Below are 21,660 nucleotides of genomic sequence, written 5' to 3'. Positions count from 1 at the left end.
CAACCGAAATCATCAACTAAGTTGATGATTTTGTGCTTTGGTGAATCATATAATGAGGTTTAGTGGATGAAAATCATCCAACCTCCTTGTTTGACTTTACATGATATTACTTGACTAACATAACTATAATACATAATATAAAACTAAAAATATGATTCTAAAACCGAACTCCCAACACTAACCAATTCATGGTTAGATGCCAAGAGTGATGGTGAATATTATCTTAAGTTAAAATTCCTTACAATTGGACTTCTAATGGGCCAATTTCTGCCCATGAAAGACACATAAACGTGGTGTTCAATTTAAGTATTTTAACAAGATAACTTTCATGTATTTTCTTGTGTACATACTTTTATATTAATTCCCGAATCTAACTCATACTCAACCTCCGTTGACTCACACGCCTTCGTTTCCCCAATGTAGGGTAACCTCGGTGTTTCCTAAACCTTCAAGACTAAACCAACTCATGTTTTGTGGAAAGCTTTGCAAACCGTGAGTATACTCGATCCCTTTTCCCTTTTAACACACTTTGGGTTCAACATGTAAGCTATATTACAAATCACACACACACGATCAATCATGTATATACAAACACTCTATCCATTAAAATGTGATACTTGTCACACTCTTTGTTTATACATGCTTTACTCATACTTGTGTACTATTTGCTCACTAACTTTGCAAGCCTATCTTAACAATTATAGCGCTATAGGATTAACACACCGGTCGTTCTTGTGGTATTGTTAAGTAATCTATTTCAGGACGTTGTCGTTTCGGCGACAAGGATACGCACGATTGCAGTATACTTTGGTTTGACATATAATTTACACTTGCTAGTATGTTATTTAACAATGTATGCAAATTGCCATGTTGGATATAAAACAACTTTTATTTACACTTATGCTATGTAACCAAACCTGCATACTCGCCAACCTTGTGTTGACTTTTACTTTAATACATGTTGCAGGAAATTAGTGATGATGCATAGAGAATATTATTTAGGGTGGACTAGAAACACACCCAAACTTTAATTTATGTAATTTGCTTTATGTCGTTCTGTTTTATTTGCAAGATGTTGTATTTTTCCATTTCAATACAATGTACATTCGTTTAGTATCACAATTAGCATTTTATAAAATCTCGAGCAATTTTGTTTTCGTTTCACTCCGATATTTCCGCAATCGGTTGGGGTGTGACATAGACATGATTTTTTTTGATTGTTTTGGTGTGAAATTACATAGAAAAACACTAAACGTAACCATTAAAAACACAATGCAATATATTATAGGCTTAAAATTTAAAGCACCATGCCAATAAAATTAAGCAGTGTGTTTTAGATGTGCTTTAAATTTCATGTCTTTAATACATTGTATTGTGTTTTAAATTGTTATGTTTGGTGTTTTTTTATACAACACAATGACAAAGCAACCTAAAACATTATTTTCCAAGTCCAAAACATGATGCCTACATAGATCTCTCACACTTAAAAAAAAAAAAAAAACGTTATTTATATGCCAACCCTAATCATCCCTCATATATAATTTTCTTATGTAAATTCGTTTTGAACTCAAATTGATTTATGTTAAATCTTATTTTATTTATATAATTTGTATACAAAATTATCTATGTACAATTTATTAAAAGTTTCATTTTACACGATAACAAACATCCCTTTTGAATTAATTAAATTTATTTTTTGAAATCAAATTGAAACATTTTTTTATTATCACAACAAACTTTTGAAATTGAGTTAATTACTGTTTTCGTCCCTGTGGTTTGTCAAAAATCACTATTTCAGTCCATTAGTTTAAAAATTGCGATTTCAGTCTCTGTGATTTCACTTTCTTAACCATTTCAGTCCACCTCGTAACCATTTCAGTACCTGTACTTAACAGAATAATGGATTGAAATGGTTACTAAAGTGAAACCGCAGGGACTGAAATGGTTACGAAAGTGAAACCACATGGACTGAAATTGCAATTTTTAAACTAATGGACTGAAATAGTTATTTTTGACAAACCACAGGGACGAAAACAGTAATTAACTCTTTGAAATTTTTGGGATTTGAAATTGCACTCTTTTCGGTAATTAACATAGTGCATTCCATTCCAATATTTCATCACAACGCTGTTGGAACTATTACACATCTTTTTTACAAGTACAAAAAATGCTCTTAAAACGCTTAACATTTGACAAAAAAATAGTCATGTTTTAGATAAAACCATAATCAATTACATAAATCTCAATTATAGAGTTAACTAGTAACCCGTTTGAATCGTTGTTGCCAACCATTGGTCAACACTTTTAAAAAATTAAGAAAACGAGAGAAAAAAAAAGAAAAAAAAGAGAAGACAATCAGCGGTAGTCAATACTCGAGCGCGTCGTACATCCGCTACGGTCGCTCACACCGTGCCGACGAAAACACTTCCCGCCTCTCGAAACCCCTAATTTTCACTGATCGGAAAATTTCTCCGATGGACTCCGGCGACAGCAGTGAGGAAAGTCCGATACAAGCCAAGAAAGGCAAATCCAAAACCCCTCGCAAACCTAAAGCAAGTGTTCTCAAGCAGAGTCAGTCCTCTCTCTATCTCGTTCAACACGTATAAATTTTACTATTTCACTGTTAATTAACTTTTACGTTTGCTTCTATCAGAATCTCCGGCTGAATTTTTCGCGGAGAACAAAAATATTGCCGGATTTGACAACGTGAGTTCCATTAGTTTGTGGAAAACATATGATTGTTTATATATTGTGAAAATTGAGCAAATAAGTTGTGTTTTGTTTGGATGAATATCAGCCTGGGAAATCTCTTTACACTACTGTTAGAGAACTTGTTGAAAATGCACTTGATTCTGCAGAGTCCATTGCTGAGCTTCCGTTAGTTGAAGTTACAATGTAAGTGGCTAGGGTTTTGTAAATATGTGTGTATGCATGTTTTTATGGTATAAGCACATAGGGCTTTTTAGGTGTGTTTTTTATATTGTTTTGGTGTGACAGTGAGGAGATTAATAAAAGCAAATTCAATTCCATGATTGGTCTGATTGACCGCGAGCGAATTGATGAGGCGCTGTACGGTGATTTTGAGACCGACAAGGCTCGTGAGGTTTGTAAGTTGTAGTGTAAATTTTCAACAATGAATTGTTGATGACTTGATGTATATATAGATTGGAAGTTGAATCATGTACGCGTTAGTGAATAAGTTTGAAAAACTCGAAACAATAAGTTCTTTTAACAGCTTTAGACGGTTGAAAGCTGTTTCAACCTCATTTCGCTTTACATTTTCACTTATGTTGTTTCGCCTTTCACTGCTTCTTGTTCTGTTATTAGAAACGGCTTGCCAAAGAAGCCCGTTTGCAAGAAGTTCAGGCGAAAAATGCTGCCCTTGGGAAGAAAGTGAAAGAACCGACTTCTGCAAAGGCCGTTAAGGGTCGAGGCGAGGCCTCGTTTTACAGGGTGACTTGTAAGGTCTGACATATCCCTGCTCTGAACCTTTTATTAATTGATTTTTCAGATTTGTAATGCATGGATTTAGGTTAAGAAGTTTCTTGTTTGGTTCAGATGATGACCAATGGTTTGAAATGTTTTGTAGGACAATGGACGAGGAATGCCCCATGATGATATCCCAAATATGTTCGGACGAGGTTCGGTTATCTAGTTTTATGCTGATTTACTCATTGAATATATTGTGCTTACATGTGATCTCTGTCAACATGACATACTGAGGTTTTTGTTGAGTTCTGTTTCATTGTCATGTTACTTCTCTAATACATAATGATCATGCAGTTTTATCCGGGACAAAGTACGGGCTGAAACAAACACGTGGAAAATTCGGACTTGGTGCAAAAATGGTTTGTACTACATGATCCTATCTGTGATTTGAAGTATATGTATATATACATGTCCATGTGTGTTAATACTTAATATAGCTATGTATTCTTCTTAGGCAATAGATAACCCAGTTAGGATGTAGAAAGATATATTATCTCACACTGTTCTAACTGTGTTCAGGGTATTTTTCTCCAGCATACTTTCTGTTTCTGTTAATATATAAAACATATCTACTGTGATGGAACTTGGGAGTAATAATTGCTAGATCTTTATTTGTTTTTTGTCAGGCATTAATTTGGTCAAAGATGAGTACTGGTCTACCTATTGAGATATCCTCATCAATGAAGGGTCAAAATTACACTTCATTCTGCAGGCTGGATATAGATATTCATCGGTATTGCTCTAGCCCACGTACTACTACTCATAAGTCATAAAAGACTGATCAAATAATTTTTAGTGCTAAAACTGGTGCTCTAATATTTGGTTCTGTTATTCTGTAATTAGAAACATTCCTCATATTCATTTACATGAGAAGAGAGACGACAAGGAACAATGGCATGGAGCTGAGATTCAAGTTGTAATTGAGGGAAACTGGACAACATATCGTGTCTGTAGTTTTAAATCATGGGCCAGTTCATGCCATAATCTCTTAAATAACGCCTTTTTCTTTCATGTTTTTGCAGTCAAAGATATTGCATTATATGCGTCAAATGGCTGTTATTACCCCGTATGCTCAATTCATGTTTCGATTTGTATCAGACACTTCAGAGTACTATTCATCCCCTTGCCACTCCAATAAAACTACACGAAAAAGAAAATTGAACATTTGTTTGTCTTTAAATGTTGTTGATTACATGTGGTAATGTGTTACTTATCATGTCAACTTATACTATTTCTACTTTTCCCTTTTGAAGTAAAACTGTCAGCATAAGGTTTACGAGAAGGACAGATGTAATGCCTGCGGTTCCTCTTGAAACAAAGTACCATCCATCAGCTGTGGATTTGCTTCTCATTAAACGTCTAATCGGTGAAACTACAAAGCAGAACCTTTTGCAGTTTCTTCAGCATGAATTTGTTAACATTGGGAAGTCACATGCTGAGCGATTAATTGGTACAAAACTCACTCTACTATCCTATAATAATATGCAACCATGCAGTTAGACATCCTAGAAGCTATTAGAATCCATTACCATTTGCAGTAATTCAATAAGTAGCAATAGTCGCATGCCTTTAGATTTGTTGAAAGTGATTTTATCATGTTACAGGAGAAATGGGCCCCGATTTTAGCCCCAAAACACTAGTCAAGTCACTGACTCCACAGCAAATTGTTCGCATCCATCAATTGTTTCGGCAAGCCAAGTTTGATGATCCTAGTGGTGATGTAAGATGCTCTTTGTTGTTTAATTTAGTTGATTCGTTGAACAACATTGAAATCTATTGTTTCTTTAGGGTGTACGGTGTGGTGATCGGTAAAGGGTGGCAAACCCCTTTACCGATCGGTAAACACCACCGCCAACATGTGTTTAATCACCAAAGTTTGCCAAATCGGTGGTGGCATGCCGAATCGGTAAGGGAGGAAGGAAAGAGATAGGGGGTGTGTGGGTGGGGTCCATTCCATCTCTCAACCAATCACACTTTTTCCTTTTAAAAAAAAAAAAAAAGTTTACCACTTTATCAAATGTCTAAACCATTGCCAACACTTCTCACCAAAGTTTAAACACTTTTCACTGATTGACATGGCGCGCTCTGATTGGCCGGTTTTTTAGTTTACCACTCCAAAGTGTTTAACCACTCCTTACACCCTTACAATTATTCGTTGAGCAACATTGAAATCTATTGTTTCTTTACAATTATTTATATTTTGATTGAATTTGGTTTTTAAGTCATTGGAAAATTTATAAATAACATTGGTCTTTTATAGTGCCTTAGTCCTGCAGGGGAGTACAACCTCCGCTTGGGTATAATAAAGGAACTTCACCCAGACATGGTTGCAACTTATACTGCAAGGTAATTCATTCCTCACACACCATTATATTAATAAAACGTATAACCTTAAATACAAACTAAACACTCCAGGGATTACTTTCAAATTGTAGTGCTCAAGTATTTGAAGGACATCCATTCATTGTAGAAGCTGGAGTCAGTCTGGGGGGTAAAGATGTCAAGCAAGTAAGTTTTTTTTTTTTTCCCTTGAGATGTCACTTGCAACTATTCTATTCGCTTATGAGTAATCCTATATTCGGATTTTTGTTTATGTGTACTGTCAGACCTTGCATCAGTTTTATTTTTTTGAAACAAAGACTTTATATTAAATTGCACAAGATAGGAACAAATTCACATTTTCTTATGCTTTAGCAACTGACTTTAAAGTAGACCAACGTAGAAACCAGTTTACGTTTAATAACGGACTTTAGCAACCAAGTCACATTTTATTACTGATAAAAGCAACAAATGGCGCGTGTTTAACTGGTGGCATGTCATTTCTTTTGCTGATTGTGTGATTTACGAAAGTTGTTGACGTTACATCTTATTAAAATGACATCAACCGGTATCTCATATTTACTGGCATAATCAATTAAAATGAAGCCCAGTTGCTAAAATTTGAGAATAGTTTAATGTTCGTTTCCATTTCTTGGAGGTTGCCCTTTGTTTTTCTATTAGAAGAATGAAACTTACGATCCAATAGACCAATAGATTGATTGAGATTAAATTCACCCTAAGGTTTTTGTTAAGCTAGCAACTTACTACTTACAGAGTTACAGTGACATTAGTTCCCTGTTTTACCATTTTCTTCTTGTTCTATCTTGGTATCAAAATTATAGGGTTTAAATATCTTTCGGTTCGCAAATCGGATTCCGTTGCTGTTTGAGCAAGGTGCTGATGTTGTCACCAGAACTGCAATGAAGAGAATCAAGTAAGACTCATCTTAATATAATGTTTTTGCTACGTAGCATATAGGTAGTCTATCATTATTGACCGCAGTTCGCTATTGACAACTATGTTCAGTTGGAATATTTACAAAATTAATCAGACACAAGACAAAATTGGCGTTTTTGTAAGCATCGTAAGCACAAAAATCCCGTTCAAAGGGACTGGAAAGGAATATATTGGAGATGACATAAGTGAGATTGCTACTGCAGTGAAGGTGTGCGTGCTTCAATATTCATTGTTAATCAATATAAAGGATTCCTTTAGTAGTTTAGTTAACGATCTATGCTTTCCAGACTTCTATTAGACAATGCTGCGCTCAACTAAAGTCGAAAATAGTGAAGAAAATTCAGGCGCGTGAGCAGCAAGAGAGGAAAAGAAATTTAAGCAAGTAAGTTCAACACCTTTAATGTTAACGTACTTGAACAAAACAATAGTTTTCTAACTTATCTAAATCATTTATCCAATTGCTTTCTTTATTAATTGTAGGTACATTGGTGATGCTACGGGTGCTATCTATGAAATACTGAAAGAGTCATCACAATTGCATGTGAAAAAGAAGAAACTCATGGAGATCAAGGACGAAGATGCAGAAATACTCCAGAAGGTCTCAAGTCGTATAATAACGAAAGAAATCCTGAGTGAAAAACTTGCTCAACATGTTGAGCAGGTAAGCAATTTTTTTGTTCTCCTTCGTGAATATTTGGAACTAGTATTTTGACCCGACGTGAAAACTTAAAATAACTCGAACTTATACCTTCAAATATTTGACCCGACTCATTTTCGAACAAAAGTTACGTCAAAACGTAGACCAACTGAAAACGCACATGAAAAACCGAGAAAATTTACGTCGAAACGTAAACCAACTTGGATTTATAATGAAACGTACTTAAAAATAAGCACGTAAGAAAATAGTGTTTTTTTACGTTAAAGAATGGTGCCACACTGCCACAGTCGAAACGTAAAGTAACTCGAATTTATACTGCCTAGTGAAAATGTATTATATTTGACCCGTCTCGTTTCCAAACAAAACGTAGACCAACAAAAAACGTATAACAAATAAGCACGGAAAAGTATTATATTTGACCCACGTACATAAATAAAACAATAAATAAATAGAGGTTTCCTAAGACACCCTCTTTTGTTATATGTATAATTTTGTTTTATTTATGTTGCTTGTTGGTTACAGGTGGATTATGAGATGGCAATGGAATACGCTACACAAAGTGGAGTGAGAGAAGAACCGAGAGAAAACATATACCTTCAAGCATTGGAGCCTCAAAAGAACTTCACAGACTTCCATTCTCCAGTCTTTGTTTTCAGGCTCTTTCAGTAGGGTAATCATCAAATTAACTTGAACATTAATTATCCTTATAGAACTGTTACCACATTGTTGTGTTGTAGATTTATTTTCGTTTTGTTAGGAACTATTTCATTATTGAATTCTCATTTTGAATTTTAAACATGTTTAGTGATAGTATGACATGTGTGTTTGGCATCAATTTGGGTGTGGTTTAGTTGTGAACGTGTTGATTTGACTTATATTTTATCAATAACGGATTAATAGATAAAAACATTAGTAACTGTAAAAGATTCACGTGACTGGAAGTTATCCAATGTTCATTTTTAAGTATTTTTAACACATAATCTCTAAATTATACTATGAAAATTAAGATTTATTTAAATATAAATACAATGCTAGGTTGTAAGCCAAGTATATTTGTTAACAAAGCAATCCATTTACAAATATTTTTAATTGTGTTTTGCTTCTTGGTTGATCATCATAGCCCTTTAAAAATTAACTTTCATTTTTGTGGTTTAATTTGGCAAATTTGGGAATTGGGATGGTATTTTTTGCACCCAGAACACTATAAGAAACTTCAACAAGATGCAAAGACGACTAATTGGGGTGTTGCAGGTGCTCAAAAAGCACCGTACTGATGATGCATGGGTTCATAATGTATGCGTTTATTTCTTAATGTTATGTTCATAATGTATGATGTTTTCCTTTGAATGCATAAGTATGATCTCTTCCTTTGAATGCATAATGCATTCGTAATGTATGAGTTTATTTCTTAATGTTATGTTCTCGACCAGGGGCGGAGCTCCGCCACTAATGCAAAGGACATATGTTATTTTCCTTCCTTTCTATATATCGCATAAAAAGTCCATTACTGGCCTTGGTCAACTCTTGGTTTTGGTTTGTATTTTTATATGATGAAGATGCGGTTATGTATATTTGATGGTTTTATTATATGTTGAATTTGGTGTGTTACGTATTATGAATGCTTGGGTCGTTCTCATTTCATAACCCTTTGTTGGGTAATCAGAACTTGATTATTAGTTAAGAGAAAAAAAAGCAATGATGGCCAAATGCTAAATTCTTGCCAAAACTTCTAGTACGTGGGTAAAAAGGTCAACAATAGAAAAGAGTTAATGCTAGCCATGGAACTGTTTGGCCGCCAGAATATAGTGTGACAAGGGGAAAAAATTAACTTGATGTGATTAGTACAAATATCTTGTATTGCTTGCATCATCATAAATGTGTAGATAGGTAAATGTTGGTTTTTGATCTCAACTGGACCAATTATAGGCTCAAGTTAAGATGTATTATTTGGTATATCCGATTGGGCCGTTTGTGACTTAGATGGAATCTAGGAAAACTTGGGCCCGTAATTCATCCATATTTGTTTAGGGCTCAATTTGGAATTATATTCCCAAATAGAGAAGCTCAAACCCGGCTCAAACCAGTCATAATCCTTTCTATTTAAGCTTGCTAAGTTCCGTCAATGTGGATCTAGGGTTCAGACAATTACCAAATCCAAATGCTCTGATCCATGGTTTGGTAACAGGTGGAAGGCAAAAACCTTGAAGACTTGTAACCCATGGCGTTTGATTTCTATATAATTATTTGCTTCCATTTGAAGCATCCATATGACGTTTTTCTCTGCTTTAGATTCAAAAACACATTATGTACGTGTTGACGCCGCAAATTAAGAGAGCAATCGTGAAATTCTGAATAATACAGTTCAAGATTGTGTTTTGCTCATCCTGATTGGCTGATCCATTGTTTTAGGTATGATCGTTACCGAACTTTTTTGGAAAATTTATAATTTGCATTTAGTAATCTTAATTGCATCATAGTTTTGGCTAGGGATGGGAATTAGGTTTGAATCATTACCGAGTGTCACATATCCATTGCCCTCCCCTTCCTCCTTGGATGTTACTGTTAGTCTAAGTTTTTCTATGCTCTTTTTCGTTATAGTTTTTTATGTAATCCAAAGTTCATAACATCTAGCATGTTGGTTTATCAAATTAGGACCGTGGAGCTAGCTTGGTAGGGTAGCGGCTCCCGGAGTGGGATCACTCCGGCGGTTGGGAGGACAGTGCACTATCCCCCCTGGTTTATCAAATTAGGTATTCACATACTGCTGGATTCCCTGTATCCCCCTCCCCCCTTAGGAAACCAACATGGCTTCTTGAGCACTCATTAAGACATTTATTTTTACCCATTTAGCTCCATGACACCACTCCTAAATTCCCAGCATCAAATTTAAAAATTGCGCTTTGTGTTTATTATTTAATTGGTTACTACAAAGAAGCCTGTATGTTTGAGTTAGTACATACCTATGTGCAGATATATGCAGTTGCGTCAACTTCTAGCAATGGACTTCACCTTTTAGATTTTTATCCACACCGCAGCTCCCCATGCCATTTAGATTATGTGTAAGAAACGTCCCACCCTTTCTTTTCCCATCAAAGCCAAACTTTGATCTTATTCTTAACTGCCATTATTCCTGTAGTGATTCAAAGAGTCATCGGGAGACTGTCAAGCGTAACCAAAGCGTTTTTGTGCCATTATCTAAATGTGTTACTTCTTGTGCCATTCAGCCACTTAACGGCACCATTGTTACTTCTTTATTAGCAATTTCTCAAAAGCACCTTTGCAAGAAAGGAGATAGTGAAGATCAGCAATCATGAAAGAGGATAGACCCTATAAATCATAATACAGAGGAATGAGATATTTGTAATACAAGCAAGCAGCAATATCCATGTACAATACACGATATGATGTTTGTAATACAAGCAAGCAGCTACATCCATATACAATACATGATATGATGTGCAGGGAGTAGAGGTGGTGTTGAGGGTGGAATATATGTTGTGGTGTATTACAATGTAAAAAATTTCACATTAGGGAAAATGTTTTTGATTGAATATGTCTCTTACCATATGGAATATAACGATTCTTTTTATTTTTCATGGAGAAAAATGCCCGTATAGTCCATGTGATTTGCCCTTTTTTCACCTTTAGTCCCCAACTTTTCTAAAATTACAACTATAGTCCCCAACTTTTGCAATTTTATTCCCGGATAGTCCCTAGCGTGGATGGGGGTTAGTTTTTGGTGTTAAGCAGATGTGAAAGGACTAAAATACCCTTCGTTAAAAAAATAACAATTAAAACATAAAAACAAAATTAGTTAATTAAATATATTTAAGGTGGGGGCTATGTTTCAATTTAAATAATAATATCGGTCAACATCCTCATCCCCATCTCCATCCCTTAAACCCCTGCAACCACCATAACCATAGCTCTACCATCACTGCCGCCATCGGTCAAAGCCATCTCCATCACCGCCATCAACAGCAGCCCATCTCTACCATCACTGCCGCCATCGGTCAAAGCCATCTCCATCACCGCCATCAACAGCAGCCCCACCACCAGCTACCATCGTCGCTGCCATCACTATGAACCACCGACCACCTGCAACCCCAACAAACACCAACCTCCATCGCAACAGCAAACCCTAACCACCCCACCTCTATCGCCTGCAACCACTTTCCACCAACCGAACAACCCCGTAGGAACAAAAATCTAACCCCTATATCTCCATCGTCTCTCTTTCTCTCACCGTCGTGGTGGTGGCGTTGGGGAGACTCGAATCCCCAATCACAAACCTGCTATGAATTCTCTTTTTTATACGTAAAGTCTTCGCACTTGTTTGCAATTACGGATTTATGAATTTTTTTGTTACAAATATTTTGTAAAAAGGGGAATTTTTGTTTAAATTGATCAGCGATTACATAGCTATTTAATAGTGTGCCTTGTATGTGAAAATATTTAACATAGCTATTTAATAGTAATCATATAAACTTGAATGATTATTTACTAGAAAACATTTAGGAAAGATCCATGAGAGTTTTATTAGGGCTTTTCTTTTACTAGAGCTTTTCTTGAAGCATCTCAACTTATGATGGCACAATCTAGGATGATTTGCATCAAGGTAGAGACTTTGAAAAGTCAAAATCAAGGGATTATTACAAAGTGAATAGAATTGACTAAGGTATTGGTTGCTACGCTTTCTAATTTTCAATGAGTTCCCATAGTTCCCATATGGTATTTTCCTTCCTTTCTATCACATAAAAAGTCCATTATTGGCCTTGGTCAACTCTTGGTTTTGGTTTGTATTTTTTTTTATATCATGAAGATGCGGTGACGTATATTTGATGGTTGTTTTATATGTTGAATTTTCAGGGCCGTCTTCGAAAATCACAAAAATTTTTTTGGCCCTGTGCGAGATAAAAAATTTGGGCCCTATTCACAAATCTCCATGTAATATAAACTTATCAATCATTCAATTACATATATAAAATTAAAAACCCATAATACATTGAATAGATAAAACAAATTAACAAACATAGTGTAGCAAAAATGATAGAACCTACTTACTAAGCGAACAATGTGGCTCCTAGCGTTTTGTGAAGCAAAACTCTCGATTAACTCTTTGTAGTCCATAGTATCTAATATTTCACTTTCAATAGACATCGTCGCCAACCTGTTTACCTTTTCTTATGACATTGTAGAACGTAAATAGGTCTTCAACAACTTCAACTTTGAGAAACTTCTTTCTGCCGATACCATGGTTACCGGAATTGTCAACAACATTTTATATGCATTTATAGCATTAGCATAACAAGTATTGCGTTGGAAGATATTGTCTAAAACATCAAAATGGGTGTCAACGTGGCTCGGTAAAATGTATCAATCAACTTCAACTTCGTATACAATTCCTTAGCATCAAACTATATATATATAGGACAAAGATCCGTTAGGAACCACCCTTTATTGCGAGAACCGCGAGAACCAGTGTGAACACAAACAGTAATTCCTAAAAAAAAAAAATCTAAAAAACACCCAAATTTTATATTTTTTTACTATTTTTTTTGGAAAAATCGCTATATTTTGTTAATAAAAAAAATTCAAAAAAAAAAAAAAAATAAATTTCGAGTAACAGTTATCCATGCACATGTGCATATGTATCATTTCTTTGTCAAATTTCGTAATTCATTACAAATAATAGTCAATTGCACTTTCATTTACACTACCACGTGTAGTACACTACTTTTTTCGTTAACCATATTAGAAATGCACATGTGCATCTATATGTATCAACATGAAATAAGGTGTTTTGGGACACTACTTTCTCTTTCATCTATCATTCCATCCATAATACACAAGCATGCACATGTGCATTTTTGTCATTTCTTTGACAAATTCCGTAATTCATTACACACATTAGACAATTGCACTTTCATTTATACTACCATATGTAATACACTACTTTTTACATTACCAATATTAGAAATGCACATGTGCATTTATATGTATCAACATGAAATAAGGTGTTTTGATATACTACTTTGAATACACTTTCTCTTCCATCTATCATACCATCCATAATACACTTCCATTACCTCATACCATCCATAATACAATACCATTACCTCCTACCATCCATAATACAATACCATTAACAATATTTTCACTTTATTACATGTATGTAAACACCATTTATACCATCCAATCAACATATTACATCATAAATTGACAACTATAACCAAACCATCAACCACGAGATATAACTAACCAAAAAATATGTATATGGGCCTACTTCTCCATTCAAAATCACAAACTTTTTATACCAAAACACGTTATATCATGGTTATACCTAATGATGCACACGTGCATTTTGAATATTGGTAATGTAAAAAGTAGTGTATTACTATGGTATTGTAAATTAAAGTGCGATTGTCTATTCCTGATAACGTATTACCGAATTTGTCGAAGTAATGATACATATGCACATGTGCATGGATAACTGTTACTCGAAAAAAAAGTTTTTTATTTTTTTTTTATTTTTTTATGGTAACGAAATATAGCGATTTTTTTTTAAAAAATATTAAAAAAAATTTTGTTTGAGTGCTTTTTTGATTTTTTTTAGATTTTATTTTGTGTTCACATTGGTTCTCGCGGTTCTTGCAATAAGGGTGGTTCTCGCATGAACCTTACCCAATATATATATATATATATATATATATATATATATATATATATATATATATATAGGGGACCGCTAAAATGAAAACCACCTCCAGTTGTAAGAACTGCGCGAACCACTTTCTAGCCATTAGATTAAGATGATAGATGGATGAGATTAAAAGTATTTAAAAATAATATAAAGTAGTTTTTATCTTATTATGTCTTTAATATTTTAATTGAAAAGGGTATTTAAGTAAAATTATTTTTTTTTGTCTTTTTATATATATTATATTTAATTGTCTTTTTGTCTTATTTATTAATTGATTTTTAATACTTTTATTTTTTTAAACATAATTTCTTTATTAAAAACAATTTGAATTCAGATTTTTTTAAAAGATTTTTATACTTTTTACAATTTTAAGTTTTACGTTAAACTTTTTACGTTTTACGTTTTTTTGACGCGCCGTTTTTAACGCGGTTTTTTAACTCGTCGTTTTTTACGCGCCGTTTTTCAATCGTTGTTTTTTACGCGCCGTTTTTTAAGGCGCCGTTTTTTACACGCCGTTTTTTTTAAGCCGTCGTTTTTCTCAATCGGCGTTTTTTTAACGCGCCGTTTTTTACGCTTGACTTATTCACGCGTCGTTTTTACACCCGGCTTTTTCACGCCTCGTTTTTTGATGCGCCGTTTTTACGCCCGGCTTTTTCACGTGTCGTTTTTTTCAACGCGCCGTTTTTTTACGTTTTACGCGCCGGTTTTTTACGTTAACGTTTTTTTACGTTTTACATGCCGGTTTTCTACGTTAACGTTTTTTACGTTTTTACGTTTTACGCGCCGGTTTTTAAATGACATTTACGTAACCTTTTACGTTTTACTAAAAAAACTTTATGTCTTACGTTTTACCTAAACTTTTTACGTTTTACGAAAAACTTTTTACGTTTTACGAAAAAAAAATTTACGTTTTACGTAAAACTTTTTACGTTTTACGTAAAACTTTTTACGTTTTACGAAAAAAATTTACATTTTATGTAAAACTTTTTACGTTTTACGTAAAACTTACGAAAAAATTTACGTAACACTTTTTACGCTTCAGGTTTTTACGTTTTACGATAAAAAGTTTACGGTTTACGTTAACAAGTTTACGGTTTAATTTTTTTTTTACAAAAACGTTTTTACGCAAAACCGAACGCAACAGAAAATCGCACACTCGGGGGGTGTCTCAGATAGTTTGCTATCATCATCGACGCCTAAAAAAAACCAACAAACAAAAATCAAAAGAACGAGTGGATTCTTGAAAAAAAAACGAAGTTTTGGCTCAGATTTTCCGATAATCAGAGGCTGCAAAGTGGGGTTGCAGGTTCAAAAACCTACCCTCCGCCGTTCTTGCCGCGCCATCGTCATCAAAATATGCGGGTTTTTTTTTCATCATCATCGCCCCAATCTAAAACGGATCACAACCTACATAGTTCACTGTTTGAAAAAATACCAACAAAGCACCAGCAAAACCCAGCAACACCCACAGATTCAAACATTCAAAAATCACCCAGCAAACATCACTGTACTTCATACATTCAAACATTAAAAAACACATAGATCAAAAACACCAAACATACCAAATCAAAACAAAAATAAAAAACAACATACCAAACCATTAAAGTCGACCAGAGCATCAAACCCCCAAAACTCAACCCCCTCAAAATCAGCCAAAAAAGGTGTGGTGTTTGGGGGTAGCCGACAACAGGGGTGGTCGCCGGCAAAACAGGGGTGGCACCCACCATCAAATCATCATCATCTTCAACGAATCTGGGAAACATCATTTACGAACGGATCACCATTCCTTGAACAGATCTGCATATATTTGAAAGGTGTACTACCAATCACTCGTCTCCCAGCTCACGGCGGGATAAGACCGGGACCTCCGCCGTTCACGGCGGCGCTGCCGCCGGCCCTCCACCAGCCAACAACCCACTGTTAGAACCACCGCTGCCAACCAAATCAGAGATCGGGACACTTTGAGAGGAATCAGTGATTTAGAAACAAAGGAAAAACACCACCACCGTTGACATCGACGTTATTGGACTGCCGGAGTGACGGCTCCGTCGCCTATCAGCCGCCGTGCCACCATAGTAGGGTGGCCGGCTCCTTTCTTTCACTGTTCTCTCTCTCTCTCTCTCTCGTCTAACTCTCTCTACAGCTTTCTCTCTATCTCTCATCGCCGGAGGTCGTGCCACCGAAGGTCCGCCGTCAAAACCCACTGTCACCGTTAAATCCTCACCATCAGATATCTTTGGTTTCAAAAATCTTGGATTTTTAAGAGAGAGAGAGAGGCTTGAGAACTTTATGTAAATGGTGGTGGTCTGGTTATTTAGAAAAAGAGAGAGAAGAATGAGTGAAAGATGAAAAAGGATGGTGCTTATCTCAATGTAATGTTAGTCAGAATATTTAAAGAGGAGAGAGAATAGATTTGATAGTTTTTATTAAATGACTATATTACCCTTTTGGGTGTCATTATCTTATTGGTGGAGAATGGTTTTCGCGGTTCTTACAACTGGGGTTGGTTTTCATTTTAGCGGCTCCCTATATATATATATATATATATATATATATATATATATATATAGGGGATGGTTCAAATGAAAACCACTTTTATTGTGAAAACTCGAAAACTAACTAAAAAAAGCCTAAAAAACACACAAAAATTTTTTTTTTCAATTTTTTTTTATAAAAATCGCTAGTTTTTATATATAAAAAAGAACTTTTTTTCAAAAAAAAAAAAAAAATTTGTGTAGTGCACATGTGTAATAATACACATGTGTAGTACACATACATATGTGCAGTATTACACATGTGCACGACACAATTTTTTTTTTTTTTTTGAAAATTTTTATTTTATATTAAAAAACCTGCGAAATTTTGATTGCAAAAAAAAAAAAAAATTAAAAAAAAATTTTTTGTATGTTTTTTTGGCTTTTTTTAATTAGTTTTCGAGTTTTCACAATAACTAGTGGTTTTCATTTGAACCTTCCCCTATATATATATATATATATATATATATAGTGAAAGTGTAAAATACAATATCCCTTAACGTACAATACGTACGAGATGGAATAATAACCTGCATAATTAGTTTTATAACACGCATGATTAGGGTTTTACCCCATGCGTGATTTATGATTTTGTACATGCGTGATTAGGTCATGACCCCCCTCTATATATATATATATAGAGAGAGAGAGAGAGAGAGATAGAGTTGGAGTTGGCTACAAAGCCTAAGTTTCCTACTGAAGGGGTAAGGTCCCAAAAACCTTGGTCAGGTGCTTGAGACCATACCATAACCTCGTCAACAAAAGCTCTCTTTAATACGAACCTTGCGCGGCCGCGCACTGGTTCTAAAAGGGAACTTAGAAAGAGAAACAATATTAGACATCCACGCGCCAAAAGGAATTAATTCCTTGCGCAAACTCTCATACAACAGATAGGAGAAAATTCTAACGACACTTCCGCATAAGTAACATCCAGACTTGGATAAAAGTAACTTCTCTGTTACCACAAAAATTAGCATGAAGAAGATCCACACAGGATTACAGCTGTATCCTTCTAGAAGGCTTGATCGTGCACCACCATTCGGTTATAACCGAATGGCCACGTGGCATCATCCCAGGCTCTCTCGAATTAACGATGATGACACCGAATTAAAGGAAAGATCAACACTTGCCCACTTTCCACGTGGCATCACCCTAACCGTTGATCGAGATCATGATCCGTGTGCGTACACACTCGTTAGTGATTAACAGAAGGATAAAATTATCGTTTACGGAAAAGCACTTTTCGTCAACTTTTCATCAACAAATTTTCCCGCCCAAACTTCGGCTATAAATAGAAGGATAATTCAGGTATAATCCTCAAGTTACATTCACTTCACTTACACTTCTTCTTCTTCATCAAAACCTGTACTTATTCTCACGCCGGAGGGTGGTCATGGAGAGAACCTCCATTCTCCCCGTGGCGAGTCTAACGGCTGTTGTTTTGCAGTGATTATTAGAGGAAGAAGATCATTCACCCACGAATTGGATGAGAAGATTTAACCCCTTTTATGCAGATTCAAACCCCCTGGTTCAGTTGATTCCGGTCAATTAAACCAGTGTTTCTTCACCTACAAAGTGTAGGAAGCAACAGGGAGGTGACATGTGGCATGGAGGGTTTTTAATAAAAAAGGTCATTTGGGTAATTTGACATTTAATTTATTTTTCATTAACTAACTGTTGAGAATATTATGGAAATTGTATTTCTCCATGATTTTCTGAATTGTGGTTACGAACTGTATATGCACGTAAATTTCAATCAACATTACATACGTTTTTCATAGTATTCATCAATTTCTTCATCGCAAATCATATTTACGTGAGAAAAAGTGATGGCTTCAAACGTAATTGTTGATTGCGGAGATGGTAAATACAGTTCTTTCTGTGTTTATTATTATCATCAGTTGTGTGTATCAATATTTAATTTTTTTGCTGGAAATCCCCAACATGTTCTTGATAATGTGTTTTACCAGTTAGGATGTTAAAATCAATGCGTTATGGCTCCCATTGTATAAATGATGTTTGTATAGTGTAACTTGGTATTTTTTTAGATGTTGTTTGTTGTGTTACAACTTTTCATACTATGTTTGTGACAACCCTCATAATTACAGGCATCCGTACAATTAATTAATATTGATTTATGCTTAATGACTGTGCTTAATTACAACTGATGATATAAACTGCTTTATGATTTCTGTATCATACATACATGTGCATCACATTTCATACTATCACACAATTTATCACATACAAACTTTAGTGACATACATGATGCACAAAGCACAGTTAGCACAGTTAGCGGATAACTCAGAAATATACTGACAGTACCAGTACATAGATAGACAGTGATTTGAGACCCAGTATGAGCCAGAGATAAGGTACTACACTAGTATGGAGTGTAGGGAAGTAAGGACCATAAAGCCGCGTCACTAGGTGATAGTTTAAGTGCCGGAAAGTGCCTAAAACCCACTCAAAGTGCAGAATTCTGCATTATTCAGCAAAAATCAGCATTTTAACATGCTAGTAACATGCAAAAACATGGCAAAATGGTCCTGTATGCTTTCCTAAGTGTCGAGAATTAAAAGTGTCACAAAAAGTTACATAAAGGACACTATACGGTATAACTTAGCAATTTAACGAATCGGTATCTAACCGAACAACCGGACATTACCCGGAACACCAAAATATTGCTAGAAGCATTGTTTTACTTTTTCAGAGCTAGTTATGGCTCCCGAACACCCTAACATACTACATAAAGCATCCTACACTTGAAACACTAGATATTACACTTAAACTTCCACTAAATTACCTACTTACCATTCAACTTACAATTAACCCCCCCCCCCTTTATGATATTTACGGCCCAAATGAGGTGGCCCCACCTCAAGATTACTTCAATCTTCCTAAATCTCATGATAATATTTCATTGGGATTTGCTTTGATCTTGTTTGTACTTGAGAAGACATTAAAACCATTGGATAATAAGTTTAGAGAATTATAAGTATACTAGACATCTCACCATCATCTTCACTTCACCACTGACTCCCTTCCTCTCCCTCCTCTCGGCCGCAAATAACACCACCACCATCACCATATTTCGATCTTCATCCATCCAATCCAAGACCATTTTGAGGTGAAAGAAGCAAGACTAGAAAGTGTGGAACTCTCGGATCTTGAAGGACCTCCTTTGTTTGCTTTTATCCACTCCATATTCACCATTGTTTCTTCCCTAGCTTGAAGCTAGTAGTAAGCTTCTTGTAACTCTTGTTACTTCATATTTTTAGTGGATAAAAGATATATTATGTTGAAATAACAAGAACACTAAAAGACTTAACTTGAATCTTGAAACATAAGATGAAATATGATGATATATATATGATATGATGTTGTTTAGTGCATGAATAATGTTTGTTTGTTGATTACTTGAGATGATGATGTTAGTCATCACATGAAGCTTGCTAGATGATGTTTAAACACTTAATCTAGCAAGTGGGAGGATGATCATGTAACAACATATGATGATCAACTTCTAGTGAACACATGAACTTGATAAATAAAAATGATTTCTTGTAAAACAATGATCAAAGTGACCTAGTAAACTTATAGATTCAAGACTTCTGAATGATTTTCCAAGAAAACCACGTTTAAAATATGATTTTTTAAGATCATGGTTTTTACTTGAACTTACACTATTTTTGGTGATAAAATAAGTGTAGAAATACCTATGAAACAAGAAGATGTTATAAATAAACATATTTGTAAAACATGTTTACAAGTTGTAAACATCTAAAATCCTCAAGAATGAAGTTTACCAAATAGTAAATATATTTTGGAGGGTAACTAAGGCTACTAAACACTTTACCAAGTTACTACGCATTTTTGTGAAAGATCAAGTTCATGTTGTTATGAAAAGTGTATAGTTTTTGCACTTGGTAAGTGCAAGATGTTTAGGGTTGATTGTTGATTGTTGTGTGTTGATTTTGAAAAGAAAATGATATGCTAAATAGCATGGACACCTCCATTTACAAAGGAAACTATGGCGAAATTTTCTAAAAATTTAAACACTTAGAAAATATTTTCTAGACAAGTGTTTACAAGTATGTTTTAAACTATGTTTTTCAATAAAACTTTGCCATAAATTTTATTACAAAAATACAAGTATTGGAGGTTGGTTTTTGTAAATAAAAATAGTTAAATATATATTTAGAATATATATTTTATATTAAGACACTTGTGTGAATATTTGTTTACTTTGTGGAATAGTTATATTATTTTAGGGTAAAATAATATAACTTAACAAATACCAAGAATTTACGACACCAAAATAATACCAGAAATCACAAGGAATGAAAATATAAGTTACACGCTTGATATTGTGAAACCGAACGCAAAAACGTAACTTATGAAATATTCCGGAAAATACTCTTACAAATATATTTTTGGTAAATACTATTTTGGATACAAGAGGTGAAAATATGATTTTTGAACATATTACCAAGTATATCATATTTACGACAAAAAGAAAATATATAATTTTTGGGAGATAAAAATATATTTTCCTAGTATATTTAGAAGATATATGATTTTTGAGAAAAATATATATTTTCTTGGGAATACATTAATTTTTGACAAATAAGTTATAAATATTTTCTAAGTGGGACTTAAAAATATATTATTTCGGAACTACAAATGTACATGTATGAAATACCCCCATCCTTGGGAAGGAAATACGAAGTTAAAATACTTGAGGAGTATTAATACCAAAGATATTGATTAAACAATTATTCCAAACATTAAATATAATTTAGAGTTAAAATAATTATTATTTTAACAAATAATTATAACTTGGAATAACATAAGAAGTGCAACTCAAAAACGTTAAACTCTAAGCCAAGGCACGGCCCGTTCGTCTAATAGACGTTAGTACACTTTAGGTAGTCGTGATTAGCTGCGGAGATTTGAGTTGCCGGTACTGAAGACGCACTACAGTGAGTTCATGTCCC

The 21,660-nt window shown here is 34.5% G+C and overlaps 1 protein-coding gene and 1 long non-coding RNA gene across 2 annotated transcripts; both read left to right on the top strand.

Annotated features, from left to right (window-relative positions):
* Positions 1-2,351: 2,351 nt before the first annotated feature.
* On the top strand, positions 2,352-8,281 carry LOC110904196 (DNA topoisomerase 6 subunit B). Its single transcript, XM_022150026.2, has 19 exons — positions 2,352-2,571; positions 2,654-2,706; positions 2,798-2,895; positions 2,998-3,103; positions 3,328-3,465; positions 3,590-3,641; positions 3,784-3,848; positions 4,116-4,222; positions 4,333-4,435; positions 4,512-4,597; positions 4,743-4,939; positions 5,094-5,209; positions 5,750-5,835; positions 5,925-5,997; positions 6,651-6,742; positions 6,835-6,973; positions 7,053-7,147; positions 7,246-7,426; positions 7,946-8,281. The coding sequence occupies exons 1-19, from the start codon at positions 2,475-2,477 to the stop codon at positions 8,090-8,092; spliced, it is 2,031 nt and encodes a 676-aa protein (XP_022005718.1). The 5' UTR covers positions 2,352-2,474; the 3' UTR covers positions 8,093-8,281.
* A 1,213-nt stretch (positions 8,282-9,494) lies between these two features.
* Positions 9,495-11,012, top strand: LOC110906039. The gene is made up of 3 exons (XR_002573607.2): positions 9,495-10,173; positions 10,394-10,482; positions 10,560-11,012. It is a non-coding gene; the product is annotated as an uncharacterized LOC110906039 (long non-coding RNA).
* The last annotated feature ends 10,648 nt before the right edge of the window (positions 11,013-21,660 follow it).

Source organism: Helianthus annuus, chromosome 14, assembly GCF_002127325.2.
Source record: "Helianthus annuus cultivar XRQ/B chromosome 14, HanXRQr2.0-SUNRISE, whole genome shotgun sequence".
Lineage (NCBI taxonomy): Eukaryota > Viridiplantae > Streptophyta > Magnoliopsida > Asterales > Asteraceae > Helianthus > Helianthus annuus.
Note: the sequence above shows the minus strand (reverse complement) of the source record. Positions and strands in the feature narration are given on the sequence as shown.